The sequence below is a fragment of the Mirounga angustirostris genome, unplaced genomic scaffold (assembly GCF_029215605.1).
Source record: "Mirounga angustirostris isolate CCGP_5_RB_7025 unplaced genomic scaffold, mMirAng1.0.hap1 SCAF_11, whole genome shotgun sequence".
Classification (NCBI taxonomy): Eukaryota; Metazoa; Chordata; class Mammalia; order Carnivora; family Phocidae; genus Mirounga; species Mirounga angustirostris.
In genome coordinates, this window is record NW_026991719.1 from 83,766,738 (window position 1) to 83,787,730 (window position 20,993).

Here is a 20,993-nt window from a genome sequence, read left to right on the forward strand (position 1 = left end):
CTGGAATTAAAACAAAAACTTAAAAAAAAAAAAAAAAGAATGGGAATCCATTAGGATATGTGTGATGTGTGTCGGGGAGGGAGGGCACACGTGGGCTCTTTTGCATCCGTAATTTCCGATCCAATGGGAGCACTAGGAAAACAAGGTTAAAATGCACCTAAATTGGGCTGTGGTTGGAAGACTGGGAATGCAAGTGTGAGTGACACACACGAAATCTGGGAAAGAGGAAGAAAATGGGGTTCGATGTTGAAGTCCAGAGTGGAAAGTGAATACATCTGACTATTCGCTTCAGTGGGTGAGTCAGGAAAAATGTCCCTGGGGAGCAATCGTGGTCTAATGCTGTGGTTACTAAGAAGATGATATAAGGGAAGGGCTCCTGCTTCGCTAATACATCATAAGCATCGACACGGGAAAATAGTATTAATAGGACAAGCATACCCAAGTCAAGCTCTCGTCTTTTTTTTTAAGATTTATTTATTTATTTGAGAGAGAGAGAGAGAGAGAGAGAGGGAGCGCACAAACAGGAGGAGCAGCAGAGGGTGAGGGAGAAGCAGGCTCCCTACTGAGCAGGGAACCCGATGCCGGGCTCAATCCCAGGACCCTGGGATCATGACCTGAGCTGAAGGCAGACACCCAACCGTCTGAGCCACCCAGGTGCCCCCCAAGTCAATTTCTTCTAAGCACTACTCATATTAATTCAATTCATTGGGATTCACTGGAATTCATTGCAGTTCATTGGAAAACAGAAGCAAGGACCCAAACCCAGTACAGAAATACCTAAATCCAGAAGTTCAAGAAAGAAAACCTATTCCGGCTCCCTGGAAACTGAAGTTACTATTCTGACACATCCAGACTTATCTGACTCTGTTCCTTTCAGGCTGCCAACTTTTGTTTTTGAGAAACTTCAAATTTCATGACGTGCAACACCTCATCATGGGGATGATGGGAGACTCTGTTCAGAGCAGCTCAAGCCCCACACTCTTCTGAGTCAGCCAATGGGGGGACCTACATCCTCTGAGACACAGTTATTGGCCCCACGTGTGAGAAGCTGTCCCAAGGTGAGCCACAGGAGACCTCCTTGGTTGTGCCACCTTGGAGATCGGTGGTGGTGGGGATGGGGGAAAGAGGTGTCAGTCTTTACCGGCTAGTTTTCCTTTGCTTGCTGGCTTAGTCATAGGTGTTTTAATCGTGGTGATTTAAGGATGTTTATATTAGCTTTGTGGGGCTGCTACATCAAATACCAGGGACTGGTCAACTTAAAGGACATGTCCATTTATTGCGTCACAGTCCTGGATGCTAGAGGTCCAAACTCATTGTCTGATGGGTGGGTGAGTCTCTGGGCTATGAGGCAAGCATCTTTCATAAGTCATTCTATTTGTCCTAAAATAGCCACGTTCTCACAATATCTACTCACATGGTCTTCCCTCTGTGAGTGTCTGTGACTCCAAATCTCTCCTTTTCCTAAGGACAACAGTCCTATTGGGTGAGGCCTACCTTAATGACTTCACCTGAACACGACCACCAGGGTAATGCCAGGGTAGTGGTCTACCATCAAATAAGGTCACATTTAGAAGAATGAGGGATCAGGAATACAACATATCAATTATGGGAGCACAAAGTTCAATCCATAAGAGCCAGCCCTCTCGCCCCCCAAATTCATGTCTTTATGTCCACAATGCATTCATCCTATGTGAATGTCACCAAAAGTCTTCGCCCATTCCAGCATCAATGCAAAGGCAAAATTTCATCTAAATATCCTGTACACCAGATAAGGGTGCCTTTCCAGCTATGATTAATGCTGAGGCGTAATTCCCGCCCAGCTGAGAATGTGTGACAGAAGACAAGAAGTTATCTGCTCCCAAAATACAGTGGACGGACAGGCACAGGACAGTCATTACTATTCCAAAATCAAGGTATTGGAAAGGGAAACAAGGGTTCGTGGGTCCAGAGCAAGTTTGGGTCCGAGTAGGAAACATTACATTAGAACGTAAGGATGGAAGAGAATCCTCTCTGGCTCTGGGCTCTGAGCTCTGCTCCCACAAGGGGTGGCAGCCCCGCACTCTCTGCCACGGGAAGTGGCGGCCTCCCACCCGTCCAGGGCTGCTGCAGTACCGTCTTCTGAAGGCCGGGTGTTCCTATCCTTTGGAACCCAGGAGGTAGCCTCGGTCTCAGGAATCAAGGAGAAGATGGCTCTCGAGACCCTGGCATTGCACGTCTGGGTCTGTACTGGCAGTGGCAGCCCTGCCAGCCACTGAACCTTCTGTGGGGTCCTTTGCCCCCTTTCCTGAAGAATAGCACATGTTCCCGGTGAGATATATCTGGGGGCCCTTTTCTCGCCTGCCGAATCCCAGCAGTCCCAACAGTCTTCCTTCGTGTTGTCCCATCTCTTTCCCTTTAGTTCTAGCTGGCCACCTTTCAGCCAGCATCAAATTCTCAGAATAAGACGCCTGTTGGCTTTCCCTGCAATCCAAAGGGTTCAAGCTATGGCACAGTAGGGTCCTCCACACATTTTTCTTGCATAACTATATCTCCATTCCTGGCTTCTGCTGAGATGGCCGATTGGACCCACGTGTCACATGCCTAAGCTCCCAGCTGATGGTTTTCCAGGCACACCCTTGGCCCTTTTTCCAAAGCAGGCTACCTGGTTAGGCTGAGAAGGTTGCGAATCATCACGTGCTAGTCTCTTCTCATTTCACGCTACCTTCTTTAATTTACAGCTCTCCTCTGGCATTTACTATGAGCAGCAAGGGGAGACCAGGCCCTGCCTTCAACACTGTGCTTACAAATCTCCTCAGCTTATCTGTCCCAGCTTATCATGTGAGCGTTCTAGTCTTCACCAAACACAAAACACTGGAACATGGTGTGGGCAAATGCTCTGTCACCCGATAACAAGGATGGCCGTTTCTCAAGTTTCCAATAACATGCCTCTAATTTCCATCTGCTACCTCAGCAGCAGCACCCTCCTCACTCACATTTCTAGCAACATAATTTTCATGATGCTCTATGGATTCTCTAAGATGATAAAGTCTTTCCCTATAGCTCTCCTCTTTTCTGTATGAGCCCTCACCTGAAATACACTTAATGTCCATATTTCATCCAACAGTCCCTCAAAGCAATCTCAGCTTGTTCTATCATGTATCTCAAAACTCTACCATCCTTACCCATTACCCAGTTTCTTCCCCCCCCCCCCCCCCGCCCCATTACCCAGTCTCAGAGCCACTCCCAACTTACTAAGTCTTTGTTACAACTTCATCCCACTTCCGGAATCAAAATCTGCGTGAGTGTGCTAAGTCTATCATTACAAAGTACCACAGACTGGGGATCTTAACAGAAATGTATTGTCTCGCAGTTCTGGAGGTTAGAAGTCCAAATCATGGGTTGTGGGCCAGGTTGCTCCCTTCTGAGATGTGTGAGGGAAGAATCAGTTCCTGGTCTCTCTCTCTCGGGCTCTTACATTACCGACTTCTCCCATTGTTTTTTGTTTCGTTTTTTCCCCCCACATTTTCTTCTCTATGCGCATGTCTCTGTGTTGACATTCGCCCCTTTTATACAGGCAAAAGTCATTTTGGATTAGTATCCGTGCTAAAGAGGGTATTTTAACTTGATTGCCTCATTAATGATTCTATCTCCAAATATGATCCCATTTGAGGTCCTGGGGTTAAGAATGTCTTCATATGATTTGGGTGCGGGTGGGGGGGTGCGGCGGGGGGATAGAACAACCCATGTGAGATATGAAACCTGAGCTGTACACGGGCACATGCACTGCCTCTTCCATCATAGTGATTATTTGTTGTCCCGTTAGAGAAGTGAGGGGACCTCATTCACCACCCTTTTACTCAAGACGGTATTAGTGTTGCTTAATTTTATTGTATTTTTTATTTTTCCAGCTTCCTATCTCTGTAAAAGTGAATATACTCTGATTTCAATTTTTAGAAATTGATTACGGTATTTTTAGCAATCAATATTTGGTCAATATTTTAAGAATGGCATTTGTACTTTTGAAATACTTTGTAGATGCCCCTGGGAAAGATGACATTCCCTGCCAAACAAATGTGGATAATCTACAAAAATCAAAAAAAACTTTCCTTAGCCCATCAGAAGTGTCCCAGGAACCTCCTGGAGTGTCAAATCACAAAACTTATTTAGCTATGGCAGGACAATATGACTTCCAGGAAAATAGGGTGGGCAGTTCCAGAAAAACGAGGACACCAGAGAAGGCTTTTGCGTGTAGCAGAGACGTGAAGGCGTGCAATGCCTCTTCCATCACTAGGTGCAAAGTCTGGGTTTTTTGTTGTTGTTTTGTTGTTTGTTTGGTCCAATGTAGAAGAACTCGGATGAGCCATTATACCTCCGGAGTTCTCCTTAGGATCATTAGAGTAAGAATTTAGCATCAGTGGCCACCCTTGTAAGGTTTATCGCTTATTGTCATTCTGGAATTTTTGAAAAATCTAATGAAAGGATTTGGAAAAATACGGAATTTATTCTGTAAGGCCAGTGGGAAAAATTATCAGGGAATCAACGACCAGGAAATTGTCCTTGGTAGTGCCTCAAGATGGGGAAAAATATTTGGGGAGCCAGAGGCTCTTCGCCACCATGCCCGTCTTCAGAGATACAACGGTGAGCCTCTTTGCATAAACAGCATTCCACTGAGGCACTTCCTTTCTATCATGCTCACTGCTGCTGTTTCAAAGTCCCCGTGTTTGTCCATATGGCACACAAAGGTTTTGCGTCTTGCTCTTACGTACTGGTCCCATATGTATCGTTTTATGTGAGAAGTCATACTAAGAAATGGAATCCGTTAGGTCATTTTTGCACTCCTTTGGGTGCTTTGCTCCGCAATTTCAGAAATCAAATAGCAGCATGAGTAAAACAACATTGAATGCACCATATAGACTGTGAAGACTGGGAGTGTGAAGGTGAGTGACAGATACAAACTCCAAGATGCAGTGAGGAAAAATGGATGTTGAGGCCTAGACAAAAGGGAAGTGAGTGCCTCTGATCACTTCTGAAGGCAACTGAGGACAAAGGGCATCTGCTGAGCATTCATTCTCTAATAGTGTGGTTAATGGTAAAGACTGATTGAGAGAAGTGGATTTGTTGCTTAAGTAACAAATTATAAGCCACAACCCTGGGAAAATAGTACTGATAAGTCGAACATCCCCTAATGAAACTTTTTTATTAAGGATTTTATTTATTTACTTGATGGAGAGCGAGGGTGCGAGAGCGAGGACAAGTAGGCAGAGCGGCAGGCAGAGGGAGAGGAGAAGCAGGCTCCCCAACTGAGCAGAGAGCCTGATGAGGGCCTCATCCCAGGACCCTGGGATCATGACCTGAGCCAAAGGCAGCCGCTTAAACAACGCAGCCCCCGCGTGCCCACCCCCAATCAAACTTATTCAACATTACTTTTGTTAATGGAATTCTTGGAAAAACAGAAGAGAAAACCCAAACTCAGTACAGAAATCGCTAAATCAAAAAGTTCAGGAAATAATTCCTATTTCAGGCTCCCTGGTAACTGTAGCTAACACTTCAAGTAGCCCAGATTTATCTGATTCTATACTTCCCAAGCCTGTAATCTTTTCTTGTGGAAATCACAAATCTTCAGGACTTGCAGATCGGCTTCTGCAATGGATGATGGAGGCTGCTAGTCAAGGCAACTCAAGCCTCAGTCAGCTGGGAGTTAGCCAATCAGCTATCAGGGATGTGGAGCCGCTGACTCACGGCATTGGGCCTAGTGTGCGGTCAGGTGTCTCAGGCTGAACCAGTAAGAGTCTTACTGGGTACTCAGCCTCTGCGGTTGAGGGGGAATCTGGTATGATACTTTACCTGCTGTTTGTTTCTTTGTTTGACTAGTTGTATGCTTTTAGCCATGAGGAGAAGGATATGAATCCAGGCCTGTGCGTGGACGTATCTCTCACCACTTCCATCAGGTCAGAGGAGAATTGTTCAAATTAATAGTAGTAAAAAGATTTCCCTTGATGTCGACCATGTATTTTAACTCAGGCTATTTGAATGTACAGTTTTTGTTGTGGTTGTTGTTGTTGTTGTTGTTTACCGCTTGCTACATGGGCCTGAGCAAGTAAGACCCATCGCATTACATACTCGGCTTTGCATGAAGTGGTGCTTGAATGACTACAAACTTTGAGAAAACTGGACTTTTCCCTACTGGGAAAAGGAGACGCCGAGGAAAATTCTATTCCCGGTCCTTAGTTCTGAGTGAGGGGGAAAAAAATTTTCCCTGAGGATGTGCATTCACACGAGTGTCCTGGCGTAGCTCTGGGGTTCGGGTTAGCACTACCAGCACGATGCCAACAGTTCCCATTCACAAACCCAGACACATGGCAAGTGCACTTCTAATCCTTCCCGGAGGAGTAACCTTAATTGAGGTTGTTACAGGATTCTTGCAGATAAAGTCCTCCTATACACGCACACAATCCCCAAACAAGCCACCCTTCTCAAAATCAAACAGGAAACCAAACTGGAAAGTTCCAAAGTAGTATTACCAAATGCCAACTTTAAAAAACGGTTAAAACGTTTATATAAATAATTACAAGAGGGACGCCTGGGTGGCCCCGTCGGTTAAGCATCTGCCTTCAGCTCCGGTCATGGTCCCAGGGTCCTGGGATCGAGTCCCACATCGGGCTCCCTGCTCAGCGGGGAGCCTGCTTCTCCCTCTGCCGGCCGCTCCCCCTGCTTGTGCGCTCTCTCTCTCTGACACATAAATAAGTAAAATCTTTAAAAAATAATTACAAGACATGTAAAATATGAGTAGGAAGCGACTAGTTATCAAAAATGTCTTAAATGGTTTTCTAGTGTTGAAAATAGGAACCGCTAGATTAAAAGATCCACAAAAGTTTACACAACAAAGGAGACATACCAGATAGAGAGAATGGGTGAACTAGAAGATAGGTGAAAGGAATAAGACAGAACGCCTCATAGAAGGATAAAGACAAAAATAGGATGAGAGTGAGGCAGAGAGACATAAGGAATGGGGTAAGTAGTTATTAAGTGCATCTCATAGGCATTCCAGAAGCAGAAACTTGGATGAATTTTGGAAGAATAATATTCAAAGACAAATGTCTGGTAATTTCCCCCAATTTAAGGAAGCCATGACATCCCGGATTCAGGAAGCACATGTGGATACATTGCAGTAAAGCTAGGATATAAGCATAGAGAGCAAGATAGCAGACAACAGGGCACGGTGCCTAAAAATGGAATACCAAATAATGTGATAACATACCTCTTTTCGCCAAGAAATGGAAGCCAAAAGCTAGTGCTGAGAGAAAACGACTGTCAAACTACGGTTGCCTGGGTAGCCAGAGTATCGTTTGATAATGAGGCGATGATAGACATGAGGATGTTCCAACCAGAACTCTCCTCAAAGACAGACTCTGCTTCAGCTGCTGAGAGTGCGGTCAGCTGGCAGTCCTCAGCCATTAGCCCTTTTAGGCACTGCCTCAGCTACAGAGAGCTGCCTTGTCCGAGCTCTGGGACTTCCCGTGATGGCCACATCCAACGTCTGATCAACAAGAGTTGATTAGTAGAGGTCCCTCTGGTGGTTTCTTAGACAATCTGGGTAAATTGGTGTGTGTGTGTGTGCGTGTGTGTGCGCGCGTGTGTGGTTTTTTTTGTTTTTTGTTTTTTTTTTTCAGCCAACAACACTTATATTTGGTCAGCAGTTCTAGTGTGCGGGTATTGTTTTTACAACCAAACTAGTGTTAAGAAAACAATTTTAAACTTGGCAAATGCTGCTAAAAGCATTAAAAACCTTTTTGGTGTTTTTATCTGTATGACTACTTCTTTGTGTGCTGTGTGTTTGGAGACTATGGTTTTTGCCATTTCTCCTGAGGGTCTTGGTCAGAACTCGGGGCAGGTGTTTGTCAATTATGTCTCTTGATTTGCACCAGCACTCTGCTGGCCATGCGAGAGTTCCTGCCCAAGCTATGGTGGCTTAGCCCAGGACAACAGTCCATTCTGAGTAGTAGGAGAAATGGCCCCCAATTGGCCAGTCATTCCTCTGGAACGAGGGGCCTGGGATATGGAGGTCAGACTCTCTCAGTAAGCCGAAGTTGAAAAGCCTACAATCTTTGGTGCTTCTGGTGAAGTCTTCCCGGAGCTCCCCTGCTGGGGCATCAGTGAACAAATGTTGTTGGTTGACCTTTCTTCTCACTGGCGTGTTTGTGTAGGACTTCTGAGAGAGGCGACAGGAAGCTTAATACCAACTCTGATTAGTTGATACGATGCCTGGAAAGCCAGAAGAGGGGAAAGGATCTTCAGAGGGGCCCATCTGCGGTAGCTGCAGGTTCCAGGCTGTCAGGAGGAAGAGGACTTTGGGGTACACCGGGAATGGGCCCTCTGGGACTGGTCCTTCTCCCTCTCCTCTCCTGTAGTGGCACCTGTTGGGTTAGGCTGAGCAGCTGACAATGATAGTAGTTGCTTGGAAAGGTAAGCAAACTGGTCCTGACAAACTGGCCTGTGTGTGCCCAGGCCTGTTCTGATTTATTTGTTAGTCGTGGTTTTGCCATCTGTGAAGATCAGCATCTGGTTGCTTGGCAAGAAAAAAGAAAAGGTATGCAAGTGACTGTGACAGAATGGAGGCTCGCTGGGGATTCCCGGCTGCTTGACTTTCTCTCCACTCTACTCTGGACACTACTGGGCACTGCTCTGGTCTTGCCCCACCAGGGCAGGCCAGGCATGCACATGAGAGCTCTGCTTGAGAATTTCTGGGATCTCCTGCTATCTCTTGTGGACATACCTGAAGATTCAGAGGGCACCAGGCATTTCAGCAGTTCCACAGACAACCACGCCAATCTCATATCCTCACCTCTTGCTTTGTGCAGAAAACATGGGGAAATAAGTTTCAGCTCTGGTTTATCCCATTCTGCTGGCCCTCCCTTACAGCGTTTACAAACTAGCACCACGAGGAGCTATTATGAGATGTGTAATTACTTATGACCAGTTGATATCCGACCCCCCCCCCCCCACACACACACCTCTTAATTGTAACTCCTTAATATACTGTCTTTGGGTAGATAAATGAAAAGGGACTGGTCCAATTTATGCCACCCTTTCTTGTGTGCTGCTCCCTACCTGCCAAAAAGGGGTCCCTCCCCCCGCCCCCCCACACAAAGTAATTGAATAGAAAGGGAAGGTGCTCCGATATGGCTACCTCCTGTTACACATTCATGAACTGTTTAAGCCCAGGCATCATTTTCCTCCTCTCTCCCAATGTACTCATGTGTTTCCATCACCACCACTTTACCTTTGCTGTCATTTTCAGAGATGGACACATTGACTCTGGGTCTCCAGAGCATCCTGGTTTCTAGCATGTCCTGATCCAATGGCACTTACTGCTTATCAGAAATAAGGTAATGATGTGCAATATAAAGTATTCCAATAAAAACAGGACTCTCCTCAGATCTGTTACTGTTTTGATGTTGAAAATCAGCAGACAAAATGCACAATGAAATGGAATGTTTGAAAGATTTTCTGACCGAGGTCCCAAGAAGTTTAGAGGGCACCGGATTTCCCTCTCTGATTGTCCGATGTGATGTGATGTGAAGCTCGAGGGTATGCAATCACAGGGGACACGGCCTGGCATAGAGCCCCACTTCCCTGCATTGCATTTTGTCCAATCAGATATGGAGGTTGCCCGTGACGTCAGGAAATGCAGCGACTATAAACGGGCCAGCGCCCCTCTGCAGCCGCCATTGTCCTTCCTTCCGAGCTGTCGGGAAGGCGAGCCCCACATGGCTGAGCCTGGCTGTGAGACCTCTTCTGGCGAATGCGTGGGCACGGAGGAGCCCACAGAAGTGGACCCGAAGAGCCCGAAGCACGAGCAGCCAAGGCGCCAATGCCGCCGCCGCCGCCGCCGCCGCCGCCGCCGCTGCCCCAACAGTTTCGCTATCTACTTCCCCAGGGTTCTGAAGCAGGTTCACGAGGGCCTGAGCCTCTCGCAGAAGACCGTGAGCATCTTGGATTCGTTCGTCAAGGACATCTTCGAGCGCATCGCCGACGAGGCCTCTCGCCTGGCCCGCTCCGCCAAGCGCTCCACCATCACCTTCAGGGAGATCCAGACAGCCGTGTGCCTGCTGCTGCCCGGGGAGATGGGCAAGCACGCCGTGTCCGAGGGCACCCAAGCCATCATCAGGTACACCCTCCGCCAATGAGCTGCCTCCGGACCGCCTGACCACCTCGCAAACCAAAGGCTCTTTTCAGAGCCACCTCACTTGGCGGGAAAAGACCTGTAGCTTTAAAAAGTGGGACAAACTCTGCCAAAGAGAGCATTGAGTTTTGTCCCTGTTGTGGCATTCTGCAGATATTTAAAGTAGTTTTACTTTGAGCCAAACAGGATCGGCACTGCTTTAATCTATATTTGAGTGCAGTTTATTCCTTGGACAACTGTGGACTCTCCTTAACCATGCCGCTTTTCTTGGCTTTCCCAAGCAGTCATCTCTGCTAGATATTTCTGTAGGTCAGCCTCAGTGGGGGTTATTTTTGTTATAATGATGTTTACCTTTTTCTCTCTCATTCTCTCATGAGCGTGTGGTGAATGTTTCAGAGGTTCGTTATGGGTGATATGGCAACAGATAACGTGCAGAAGCTGATATAAGAATCCATCTGACTTCTGTTAGGCGGGTTATTGAGGAGACTTTTAAGTATCTGAAGCAACGTCCATCTCCTTTACGCTTTTATAGAAAAAAATATTTTTCATATGCGTTTGAAATTTATGTTAACGTCATAGAATGGGTTCCTATTACAATTTTTAAATGGATTCTGGAATACATTTATGAAAATTTCTGTCGTGATACTGTGTACAGTAAATATTGGCAGATGTTACTGACCAAACAGCTTTGGTGGCTCCTCTTTATTTATTTACTTGTTTCTGTTTTGTTTGTTTCTCTAATCAGGTCTTTTATTTCAACAGCAGAGAAAGCAGTACTGTCACATTTGTGGTAATATCACCCTCGCACTGTACAATGTTTTTTAGTTTACGGCATACTTTTACAGGTACTATTTTACCTGGTGTTTACAACAATGCTATCATAACTAGTTTATTACAGAAGCAACTCAGATCCAGAGAGCACAGAGTCCCAAAACTCGTAAGTGCAAGATCAGTTCTTGAACGCAGGAGATCCACACGCTCCACCAAGGTCCATAAGAAAATGTGGAGAAAAGACATACAATTGAAATAATTTTCCTGGTGCTTAAGAAAACTGTATTCGGTTACTTCTTACCACCTCTCATTTAAGTTCGTCATCTTCTTTATCTTGTCCCCCCCCACCCCCCACCATTCTTACTACCTAAAGATTGAAAATATGGCTCATTCATTCACTCAACGGAATTCTTGGTATCTACTCTATCTGGAATAGACACTGCAAATATGTCTATGAGGTAAAAAAACAAAACAAAACAAAACAACAACAACACAAAACAAAAAAACAACCACCATGCCTGACTTCAGGTTGCATTTGCTTAGAGTCTGCTAAGGTTCCTGTTTATTTCTAAGAGTGTAAAGTTTCCCAAGATAAAGCTGTTCTACATATTTACTCATTTGCAGTGCAATCAGGTCAACTAAAACTACTTAGGTTCTCTTTTATTTTAGCGTTTAAATCTTTTTAAAATTTAATTTCCAAATATTCACAAATACTTTTGGACTGTAATGCTGATAAAAAGATTTCTTGTCACTTTCTGGCTCTAATAAGGATGGTAGTAGCATCTCATCAGCAAAGGTGGTATTAAGATTTTGTTTGAGACCTATGTGCGCAGAGTAACAATTCTGGTGTTCTGAGCCATTCCAGGTCACTTATTAGATCTCAAACGTGCCCTTTCAGTAGCTTTAGCAGCCATTGCAAACACTCTTTTCTCTTGGTTTATTTAAGTAAATTATCGCTGTTCCGATATTAAAATTTCCTTAAATTTGTGGAAGGGAACCCCTTCATTGGAGGCCCTTCGAAGGAGTATGTAGCCCGGAGATACGTATTGTGTGGTTTGTTTGCCGATGTCGTTTAGGCCTACCTTCCCCAATCAGAAGTGATCTGAAAGCTGTAAGTTCATCTGAGCTCTTTCTTTACTCCCAATTTTATCAGCGTTCACATCTATTTCTTAACCTCACTGAAATGCAAGCCCGACACTAATCGCCCTACTTCCTTCTCCAACTCATTGCTCTTTCTTCAAAAGGAGTTGTTGTCACAATCCCTGAGTGAGTGATTTTGCATTTTCTCACAAGAAGGGCTCCAAGATGCCCTAAGATTAAGAATGTCAATGTGCTGCCTGGAGCTTTCTGCTCTACCTACCTTTAGAAGGTGCTCAAACAGGTTCGCCCTGATAACAGTATCTATTCTGAGGGTATGACCATCATGTGCCCCGCTGTTAGTGATCGTCTCCATCATCCAGTGAACTGCTTTTGAGGGCACTCAGTCAGCAGATCCAATTTTTGCTTTGACCTGGAATGTGAACTTCCTGAGAAGAGAGACCTTGTCTCATTTGCTGTCACCTATCAGGAGTGAGTACCATGTATGGCGCTTGGTAGGGACTCAGTATTTGCTGAATAAATATGGGAAAACGGATGAGAGCAGATGGTCTAGAGTCCCAGAAGAGGCGGCGATGGGTTGGGAAAGAAAAGGCAAACCGCAGTAGGTTGAGGAGTGAGTGGTGGATGAGAAATGGAGATAGAAATAGGGTACTCTTTCAAAGAAAAGGGATACCGGTCAGTGGGTAGGAAGAGAGTGTTAATGGTATCACAGAAGAGGGTTTTGTTTTGTTTTGTTTTGTTTTGTTTTGTTTTAGGATTGGGAGATAGGACAATGTCTAGAGGTAGTCAGCAACAGTGGCTGAATCTCAGTTAATGGTATTGCTGTTACATTACTATCATCATCACCATTCCTCTACCATAAGATTTTCCATAAAGTATCCCTTTCGCCAGAACGCCATTGGACCAGTTCTCTATTCCTCCCCTCGGGCTGTGAGTTCTCCATCAAGATAGCATTCTACCGAGCTCTGTCATATATAGGCCGTGCGGCATTAGGCTGCTTGCTTAATTTCCTTTTCTCTTAATTGGGATGACCCACACCTATTTTAACAGGATAAAGAAAGCTAGCTTGGGCCCTCTCTCCAACCCCACTCCTGGCAGTCCTTTAAGAAGGCCCAGCTTCCATGGGGCCCCGTGTTTTGATTTTTCCTGCAGAGAGGTGCTGGGCCCTGTCAATTCTCCATGAGTCCTGGGCAATTAAATGCTGCTTCTTAATCAAACTCTGACTGTAGATTGATTTGTTCCAGGCATTGGCAATACAAAGCACCACCAATGGGTAACATTTCACGAGGACTTACTAGGTGTCAGGTGTCAGGAGCTTTATATGCATGCATTTTTAATCTAAGAAACACATAATGCTTAATATATACTAGGAATACTTCTAAGCACTTCAAGTGTGGTAACTCATTTAACCCTCCTAAGAGTCCCATGTTCCAGACGGGGAGACCAAGGCACAGAAAGATGACGTAAGTTGCTCAATGTCCATGAGCTAGTAAGCAGAAGAGCTAGGACTGGAAACCAGACCACCTGGCGCTAGGTTTTGGGCCCTCACACCACTACAGTGTAAAGCTCCTGGCTTAAGCTGGACAACAGTCCAGTGAAGCTGGTACTATTATTCAACTCCATTTCCCCCTGAGGCTCAGAGAAATTAGGTTACTTTCCTAAAGTCACACAGCTGATAAGCGGTAGACCAGGTTTGAATGAGGTTTGTCTGACTCGGAAGCTTATAACCATTTGGATGGCATGGAAAGTCCTTCCTCTAACAATTTCGTCCTTTTGGCTATATGTGCATTTCACCAATACAATTGTTTATTGAATATAGCTATTTTAAGGAACGTATTTTCAAGATTTTTGAAAACATTTTCCTAAGCCATAATATCTGCAACGTCACAGGATAACATGGTGTTCGTATATTTTAAATTCACACTAACTAAACTGCTTAACTGGTAAGAAAAAAAAAATCTGTGTACCACTTAAAACCATCTCGTGTGCCTGCGGAGGCATGTATACCACACTTGGGGATGTATTACATTCTATAACACTTCTAACCCACGGCCCACCCTTCATCCCCAAAGTTCGGTTCAAACCACTTTTCCTAAAAACCACGGGGGATGTTGGTTTTTCCTTCCTGGACTCAGAGAGACGTACACTGAGTGGACTTCCTAGGCTGCTCACAACCCAGTGGTCAGAACATTACTTGCATTCCACTGATGTTTGGTGGTGGGCGTGGTGGACGGGTAGTTCCAGGGAATCATTCATCGTACACAGCAGAGCTAACGAAAACACTGATCAACACTTTTAGAACATTTTAGTTTTGTGGCAAAACACGGCTGTCTTAGGAAGGAGGAGAGTGGCAGCGTGGGCTCTCTATTAAACACGTGCTGAAGAACAGGAGGTGCCAACAGGTTAAGGGCCTACCGGAGTTGGCAGGATAGCCTTGGATGGTGCTCGAAAGACATGCCAGAGATCTCAACCCACCACAGTTGTCAGTAAAACACGTGTGGCAAGGAGTGCAAAAGCAAGCCATGTCCACCTCCTCTGCCAAGGCTAAAACCTCAGAGGAGAAGGGAGTGTGGGAGGGTGCTTAGGGGCCAACAAAGCCCTCCTTATAACCACTTCACAGGCACCCGGTTGAAGGAAATTAACCAGACTGTGGAGACGAAGGCCATGGCTGGGTGAATGGGCTCACTTCCTGTGCCATGTGGGAGGAAATGATAGAGCCCAAATTTACTGAGTGCTCATTACATCTCTTGTGCTAAGCATTTTACTTCCATCATCTCATTTAATGCTCATAACCACCCTCGGAGGTGGCTACTACTTTCCTTCCCTTTTTTACAGATGAGACAACACAGGCTCAGGGCCTGTGCCTTCCCTAATGGCACACAACTGGTAAACAGTAAAGCTGGGATTTGTACCCAGGTCGGTCTCACTTCAAATCATATAAAACCAGGCCATATCCTGCGGACTGAAATGGATACTTGGGATGTTTCCATATCTTGGCTATCGTAAATAATGCTGCAGTGAACATGTTAGTGCCCATTCACTGTACCCGTTTTCTTCGGATAAATACCCCAAAGTGGAATGTTTGCATCATATGGTACTCTTAATTTCTTGAGGAACCTCCATGCTGTTTTCTACAGTGGTGCACCAATTTACATTCCATACATTACCAACAGGGCACGAGACTTCCTTTTTCTCTCCATCCTCACAAGCATTTGTTATCCCTAGTCTTTTTGGTTATAGCCATTCTAAGTGGTGGGAAGTTTTACCTTGTTGTGGTTTGGGTTTGTCTTTCCCTGATTAGTGATATAGAAGACCCTTTCATGTACCTGTTGGGCATCTGTAAGGCTCCTGTGGAAAAATGTCTATTCAGGTCTTTTGCCCCGTTTTTAATCAAGTTGTTTGATTTTTCTTTTTTCTGCTTTTGAGTTTTTGGGAGTCATTTTGTATTTTGGATATTAACCCTTTATCCGATACATGATTTGCAAGTATTTCCTCCCACTGGGGAGGTTGCCTTTTCATTTTGTTGACAATTTCCTTTGCTGTGCAGAAGCTTTTCAGTTTGACGTAGCCCCATTTGTTTATATTTGTTGTTGTTGTCCTTCCTCTAGGTGTCAGATCCAAAAATAAATAAATAAATAAATAGCCAAGACGGATGTCAAGAAGCTTACCACCTATGATGTCTCCCAGGCGCTTTGTGGTGTCACGTCTTACATTTCATCTTTAGCCCGTGGTGTCAGACGGTGATCCCATTCCCTTCTTTTGCCTGCGGCTGTCCAGGTTTCCCAATACCACTGAAGAGACTGTTCTTTCCCCCGTTGTATATTCTTGGCTCTTTTTGTAAATTAACTGACCGTGTATGTCTGGGTTTCTTTCTGTGCTCTCTATAGTCTCATCTGTTGATCTCGGCATCTGTTTTTATGCCGATACCATACTGTTTTGATTGTTATAGCTTTGTAAAAGTGTTTGGAATCCAGGAGTGTGAGGCCTCCAGCTTTGTTCTTCTTTCTCAAGACGTCGCTGACTATTTTGGGCTTTGGGTTTGTTTGATTGATTGATGGATTGATTGATTAATTGATGGATTGTGGTTCCATACAAAGTTTAGGATTGTTTGTTCTATTCTTGTGAAAAATGCCATTGAATTTCGGTAGACATTGCACTGCATCTCTAGATTGCTTTGGGTAGGGCAGACATTTATCGATACCAACTCTTCCCGTCCCTGAGGATGGAATATCTTTCCATTTATCTGTGTCTTCTTCAGTTTTTCTCTTCATCGTCTTATACTTTCAGTGCACGGGTCTTTCGCCTCCTTGGTTAAATTTAATCCCAGTTATTTTCTTCCTTATGATACGATTGTAAATGGATTGGTTTCTTGATTTCTCCTTCTTATAGGTCATTTGCAGTGTGCAGAAGTGCCACAGATTTTTGCAGTTTGATTTTCCTACAACTTTACTGAATCCATTTATTAGTTCTAACAGTGTTTTGGTGGAGTCTCTCAGGTTTTCTCTATGTGATATTAAGTCGTCTGCACATAGTGACAGTTCTACTTCTTCCCTTACAATTTGGATGCCTTTTCGTTTCTTTACTTGTCTAAATGCTCTGGCTAGAACGTTCAATATTTTGTAGAATCAAAGTGGCAAAAGTGGGCGTTCTTATCTTGTTTCTGATCTCAGAGAAATTGCTTTCAGCTTTTCACCATTGAGTAGGACGTTGGCTGTGGGCTTGTCACACATGGCCTTTACTATGTTGAGGTGTGTCCCCTCCATCCCCACTTCCTCAGAGGTTTTTTTTTCTAAATCAGAAACGGGTATTAAGTTTTATCAAATAGTCTTTTCTGCATCTACTAAGACGATTATATGATTTTATCCTTTGTCTGGTTAATGCAGTGTATCACAATTATTGATTTGCCTGTGTTGCACCATCCTTGCATCACAGAGATAAATTCCACTTGATCATGGTGAATGTTTTTTTTTTTTTTTTTTTAATGTGCTCGTGGATTCAGTTTGCTAATGGTTTTTCTTTCATTGAGGATATCTGTATCTATATTCATCAGGGACATTAGTCTGTCATTTTCTTTTCTTAAGGTGTTCTGATCCGGTTTTGGGGTCAGAGTAATGCTGGCCTTGTAAAATGCGTTTGGGTGTATTCCTTCCTCTCCAGCTTTTGGGGAGAATTTGTCAAGTGTTGGTGCTGGTTCTTTAAATGTTTAGGTAGAAGTCACCAGGGAAACATCTGTTCCTGGGATTTTCTGCTTTGGCAGGTTTTGAGTAATGATTCAATCTCTGTACTTGATATTGGCCTGTCAGATTCTCGGTTTCTTCATGATTCGGTCTTGGTGGGTTGTGTGTTTTAGGAATTTATCCATTTCTTTTAGGTGATCCATTTGTTCGCATATAACCATTTGTAGTAATCTCTCATGATCCTTTGTATTTCCGTGGTGTCAGTTGTAATGTCTCCTCTTTGATTACTGATTTTACTCATTTGAGTCCTCTCTCTGTTTCTCAGAGTTAGCCTAGCTAAAGTTTCACCAATTTTATTTCTCTTTTCAAATAACCAGCTCTTAGTTTCACTAATCTGGTCCATCCTTTTCTCTGGTCTCTGGTACATTTATTTCCACTCGGATCTGTGTTACTTTCTCCCATCTCCTGACTTTGTGTTTAGTTTGTTCTTTTTTTCTAGCTCCTTGAGCTGAAAAGTTAGGTGGAGGTCATTCTTGTTTCTTAATGTAGGTGTTTGTCACTCTCAATTTCCCTCTTAGAATGGCTTTAGCAGCAACCTCTATGTTTTGATATGCTGTGATTCCATTTGCATTTGCTTTTGGATTCCCCCTTTTCATTTCTTTTTGACCCAAGTGTTATCCAGAAGCATGTGGTTTAATTTCCACATACCGGTGAATTTTCTACCTTTTTGCCCGTTAGTGATATATCTCATTTCATACGCTTGTAGTTGGAAAAGATAGTACGACTTTCTTATGTTTGCTAAGGCTTGTTTTGCTATCTACCTTGGTGAACGCTCTGTGTGCACTTGAGAAGAATGTGTATTCTGCTGCTTTTGGATGAAATGTTCTCTACATGTCTGTTAAGTCCATTTTTTCCTACAGTATGGCTCAAGTCCAATGTTTCCTTGTTGATGTTCTGTCTGGACGGCCCATCCAATATTGAGAGTGGGCTGTTGGAGGTGCCTGGGTGGCTTAGTCGGTTAAGTGTCTGTCTTAGCTCAGGTCATGATCCCAGGGTCCTGGGATCGAGCCCCACGCTGGGCTCCCTACTCAGTGGGGAGCCTGCTTCTCCCTCTCCCTCTACCTGCCACTGTCCCTGCTTGTGCTCACTCTCTCTGCCAAATAAAGAAATAAAACCTTAAGAAATTGGGGTATTGGAGTCTCCTTGTATTATCGTATTATTGTCTATTTCTCCTTTCAGTTTTTTAAGGATTTGCTTAATATATTTAGGTGCTCCAATGTTGAGTGCATATTTATGATTGTTATATCTTCCTGAGGAATTGACCCCCTCGTCATTACCTAATGACCATCTCTGTCTCCTCTTACCATTTTGGCTTAACGTCTCTTTTGTCCGACGTTAGTATAGCTAACCCTGCTCTCTTTGGTTTCCACCCGCATGGAGTATCTTTTGTCATCCTTCACTTTGTATCTTCGTGTGTCCTTAGAGCTGAGGTGAGCCTCTTGTAACCAGCATTTGGTTAGATCTTGCTTTTTTGATCACTAAGCCACTGGAGGCCTTTTGATTGGAGAATTCACTCCATTAAGAGAGTAATCGTTGATAGGACTTATTAATGCCACCTTATTATTTGTTTCCTGGCTGTTTTGTAATTCTACTTTTCACTTCTTCCTTTCTTGTTGCCTTCCTTTCTAAATTGACTGTTTTCCGCACTGGTGTGCTTTGAATCCTTTCTCTTTACCTTTTGTGTAACTGTGGTAGATCCTTGCTTTGGGGCTCCCGTGAGGTTTACATACAACATCCCGTAGGTGCAACAGTCTATTTTACACTGACAACAGCTTAACTCTGGTCACAGCCCAAACTCCATGCTGTTATTGCCTACCCTTTTACTTTTCTTACATCACTGCTTACATTGTGTGTCTTTATGTGAGTGTGAGTGTGTGTGTGTGTGTGTGTATTCATTAACAAATTGTTGAAACTACGGCAAATTTCAATACCTTTATCTTTTATCCTTTATTTTCAGGTTACCCGGTCAGCACATCTCCACATTATACATTATTAGGGTGTTCTGAATGTGACTATATGCTTACCTTTACCAGTGGGTTGTATAATTTCATATATTTTGGCCTTACCAATCAGTGTCCTCTTGTTTCAGCTTGAAAAACTCCTTTCGGCATTTCTTGTGATCCAGGTTTAGACCTGACAAGTTCCCTCAGCTCTTAATTATTAGAGAAAGTCTTTATTTCACCTTCAATTATGAAGGACAGCACTGCTGGGTAAAGTCCGTTTGGTTGGCAGTTTCTTTTAACTGTTTGAATACATCAATCATCCCACTCCAACTAGAACCTGGAGGTGCTATCTGTAGGTGGGCATGGAGTTGCAGGCCAGTGACAGGAGCCTGAGCATGATTCCTATCCATGCGCAGCTGTTGGCAGGGGCCTGGCTGTCAGAGTGTTCACCCATCACCGCACGGTCCCCTCTGTGTGCGTAGCTGCCGTGGCAGATGCCAATGACAGGCATCAGGCCACGGCATGCAGGTGCATAGATATAGCTAGAGGGGCTAGCCCCAAGTGCACGCAAGCTGGTGGGTCTGCCAAGGGTACCTAAGATGGTGTCTTGCTCTTGCACGGCTCCTAGAAAAACGGATTGTCTGTAAGCTTAACTCCTGGATTCTGCTTGAGGTGGGAAAGGATCCAGGTGGCTACTGTTCTACACTTGTGCAGCTGCAGAGAGTTTGGATGGTTACTCATGTGGGTCTGGGCTCTGGCAGGGCGGGGTCTGTGTAGGGGTGTTGTTTGGAGAGAGGTCCGGGGCAAGGGGGCGCAAGTGCTGACGTATGGCTGGCTCTAGGAACCTTAAATATCACTGGGACAGTTGTCAGCATCTGTGCACCCAGCCAGTGACTCCATCAGTGGTGGCAAGTGCTGAGTTTGTCCGCACAAAATTCTCCATAAACTGCAGTCAGTCCAGCTGTGTATGTGCTAATAATAGCCTCGGCTTTTATCCCTTGTAGCTAGCCAACGCTCTCTGCTGCCATGGGTGTGGTAAAACTGAAGGTAGACCTTCATGCAGTGCCAGGACTGTCTAGAGAAGCTGGTCACTCACTCCACGTTTCCTTCCCTGGTGAGAGGAATTCTTACTAGCTGGGACATTTCTTCTTGGCCCAGAACAATGCTAGCTTGGGGGATGGAATGATGCAGGGAAAAGGAAGTTGACTTCCTCGACTTCTTGTGCAATTGTGCTCTGCTTGTTTGTTTGCTTGACACTACGGCTAGAGCCGCCTCAGTGGAATGGAGAGGTCGCCCAGATGGGTTTTGCTCACGAACCACCATCGAATCATTGAGGCTGTCAAGGAGTGGGGAAGCTGAGATCCCCACATCTCCATTTTTCTCCAATGTCTGAGATTACCCCATGTGAGAAAGAACACTGAGTTCCTGAAAGGGAAAGAATATTCATTATGCCAGTCCAATTATTATCACCAGCACAATAATTACGCACACGATTTTTCCTTAACCAAAATTCCCAGGGGTGTGTGACAATATACCCGGCTAAGCCTCAAAGCCCCCCAGAGTGGTATGGACCCTGTCTAACTCCATTTCCCATGGGTTAACGTTTTTCACCATTGCCTCTGTAGGAATATCATGTAAGAAGAGGTAGGTAGGTACATCACTGACACCTTTCAGGATTTCAGAAGATTAAGTACCTATTTAATGCCCTGCACACCTTACCCCATCTCAATTCTGGTTACCTTAAGACTTTAACTCAGAAGTAAAGACATTTAAGAAAAAATG

At 44.5% G+C, this 20,993-nt stretch overlaps 1 protein-coding gene across 1 annotated transcript; it reads left to right on the plus strand.

Moving 5' to 3' along the window:
• The first annotated feature begins 9,638 nt into the window (after positions 1–9,638).
• On the plus strand, positions 9,639–10,166 carry LOC135361874 (late histone H2B.L4-like). Its single transcript, XM_064573608.1, has one exon. It carries the CDS (start codon positions 9,639–9,641, stop codon positions 10,164–10,166), a length of 528 nt encoding a protein of 175 aa, XP_064429678.1.
• The last annotated feature ends 10,827 nt before the right edge of the window (positions 10,167–20,993 follow it).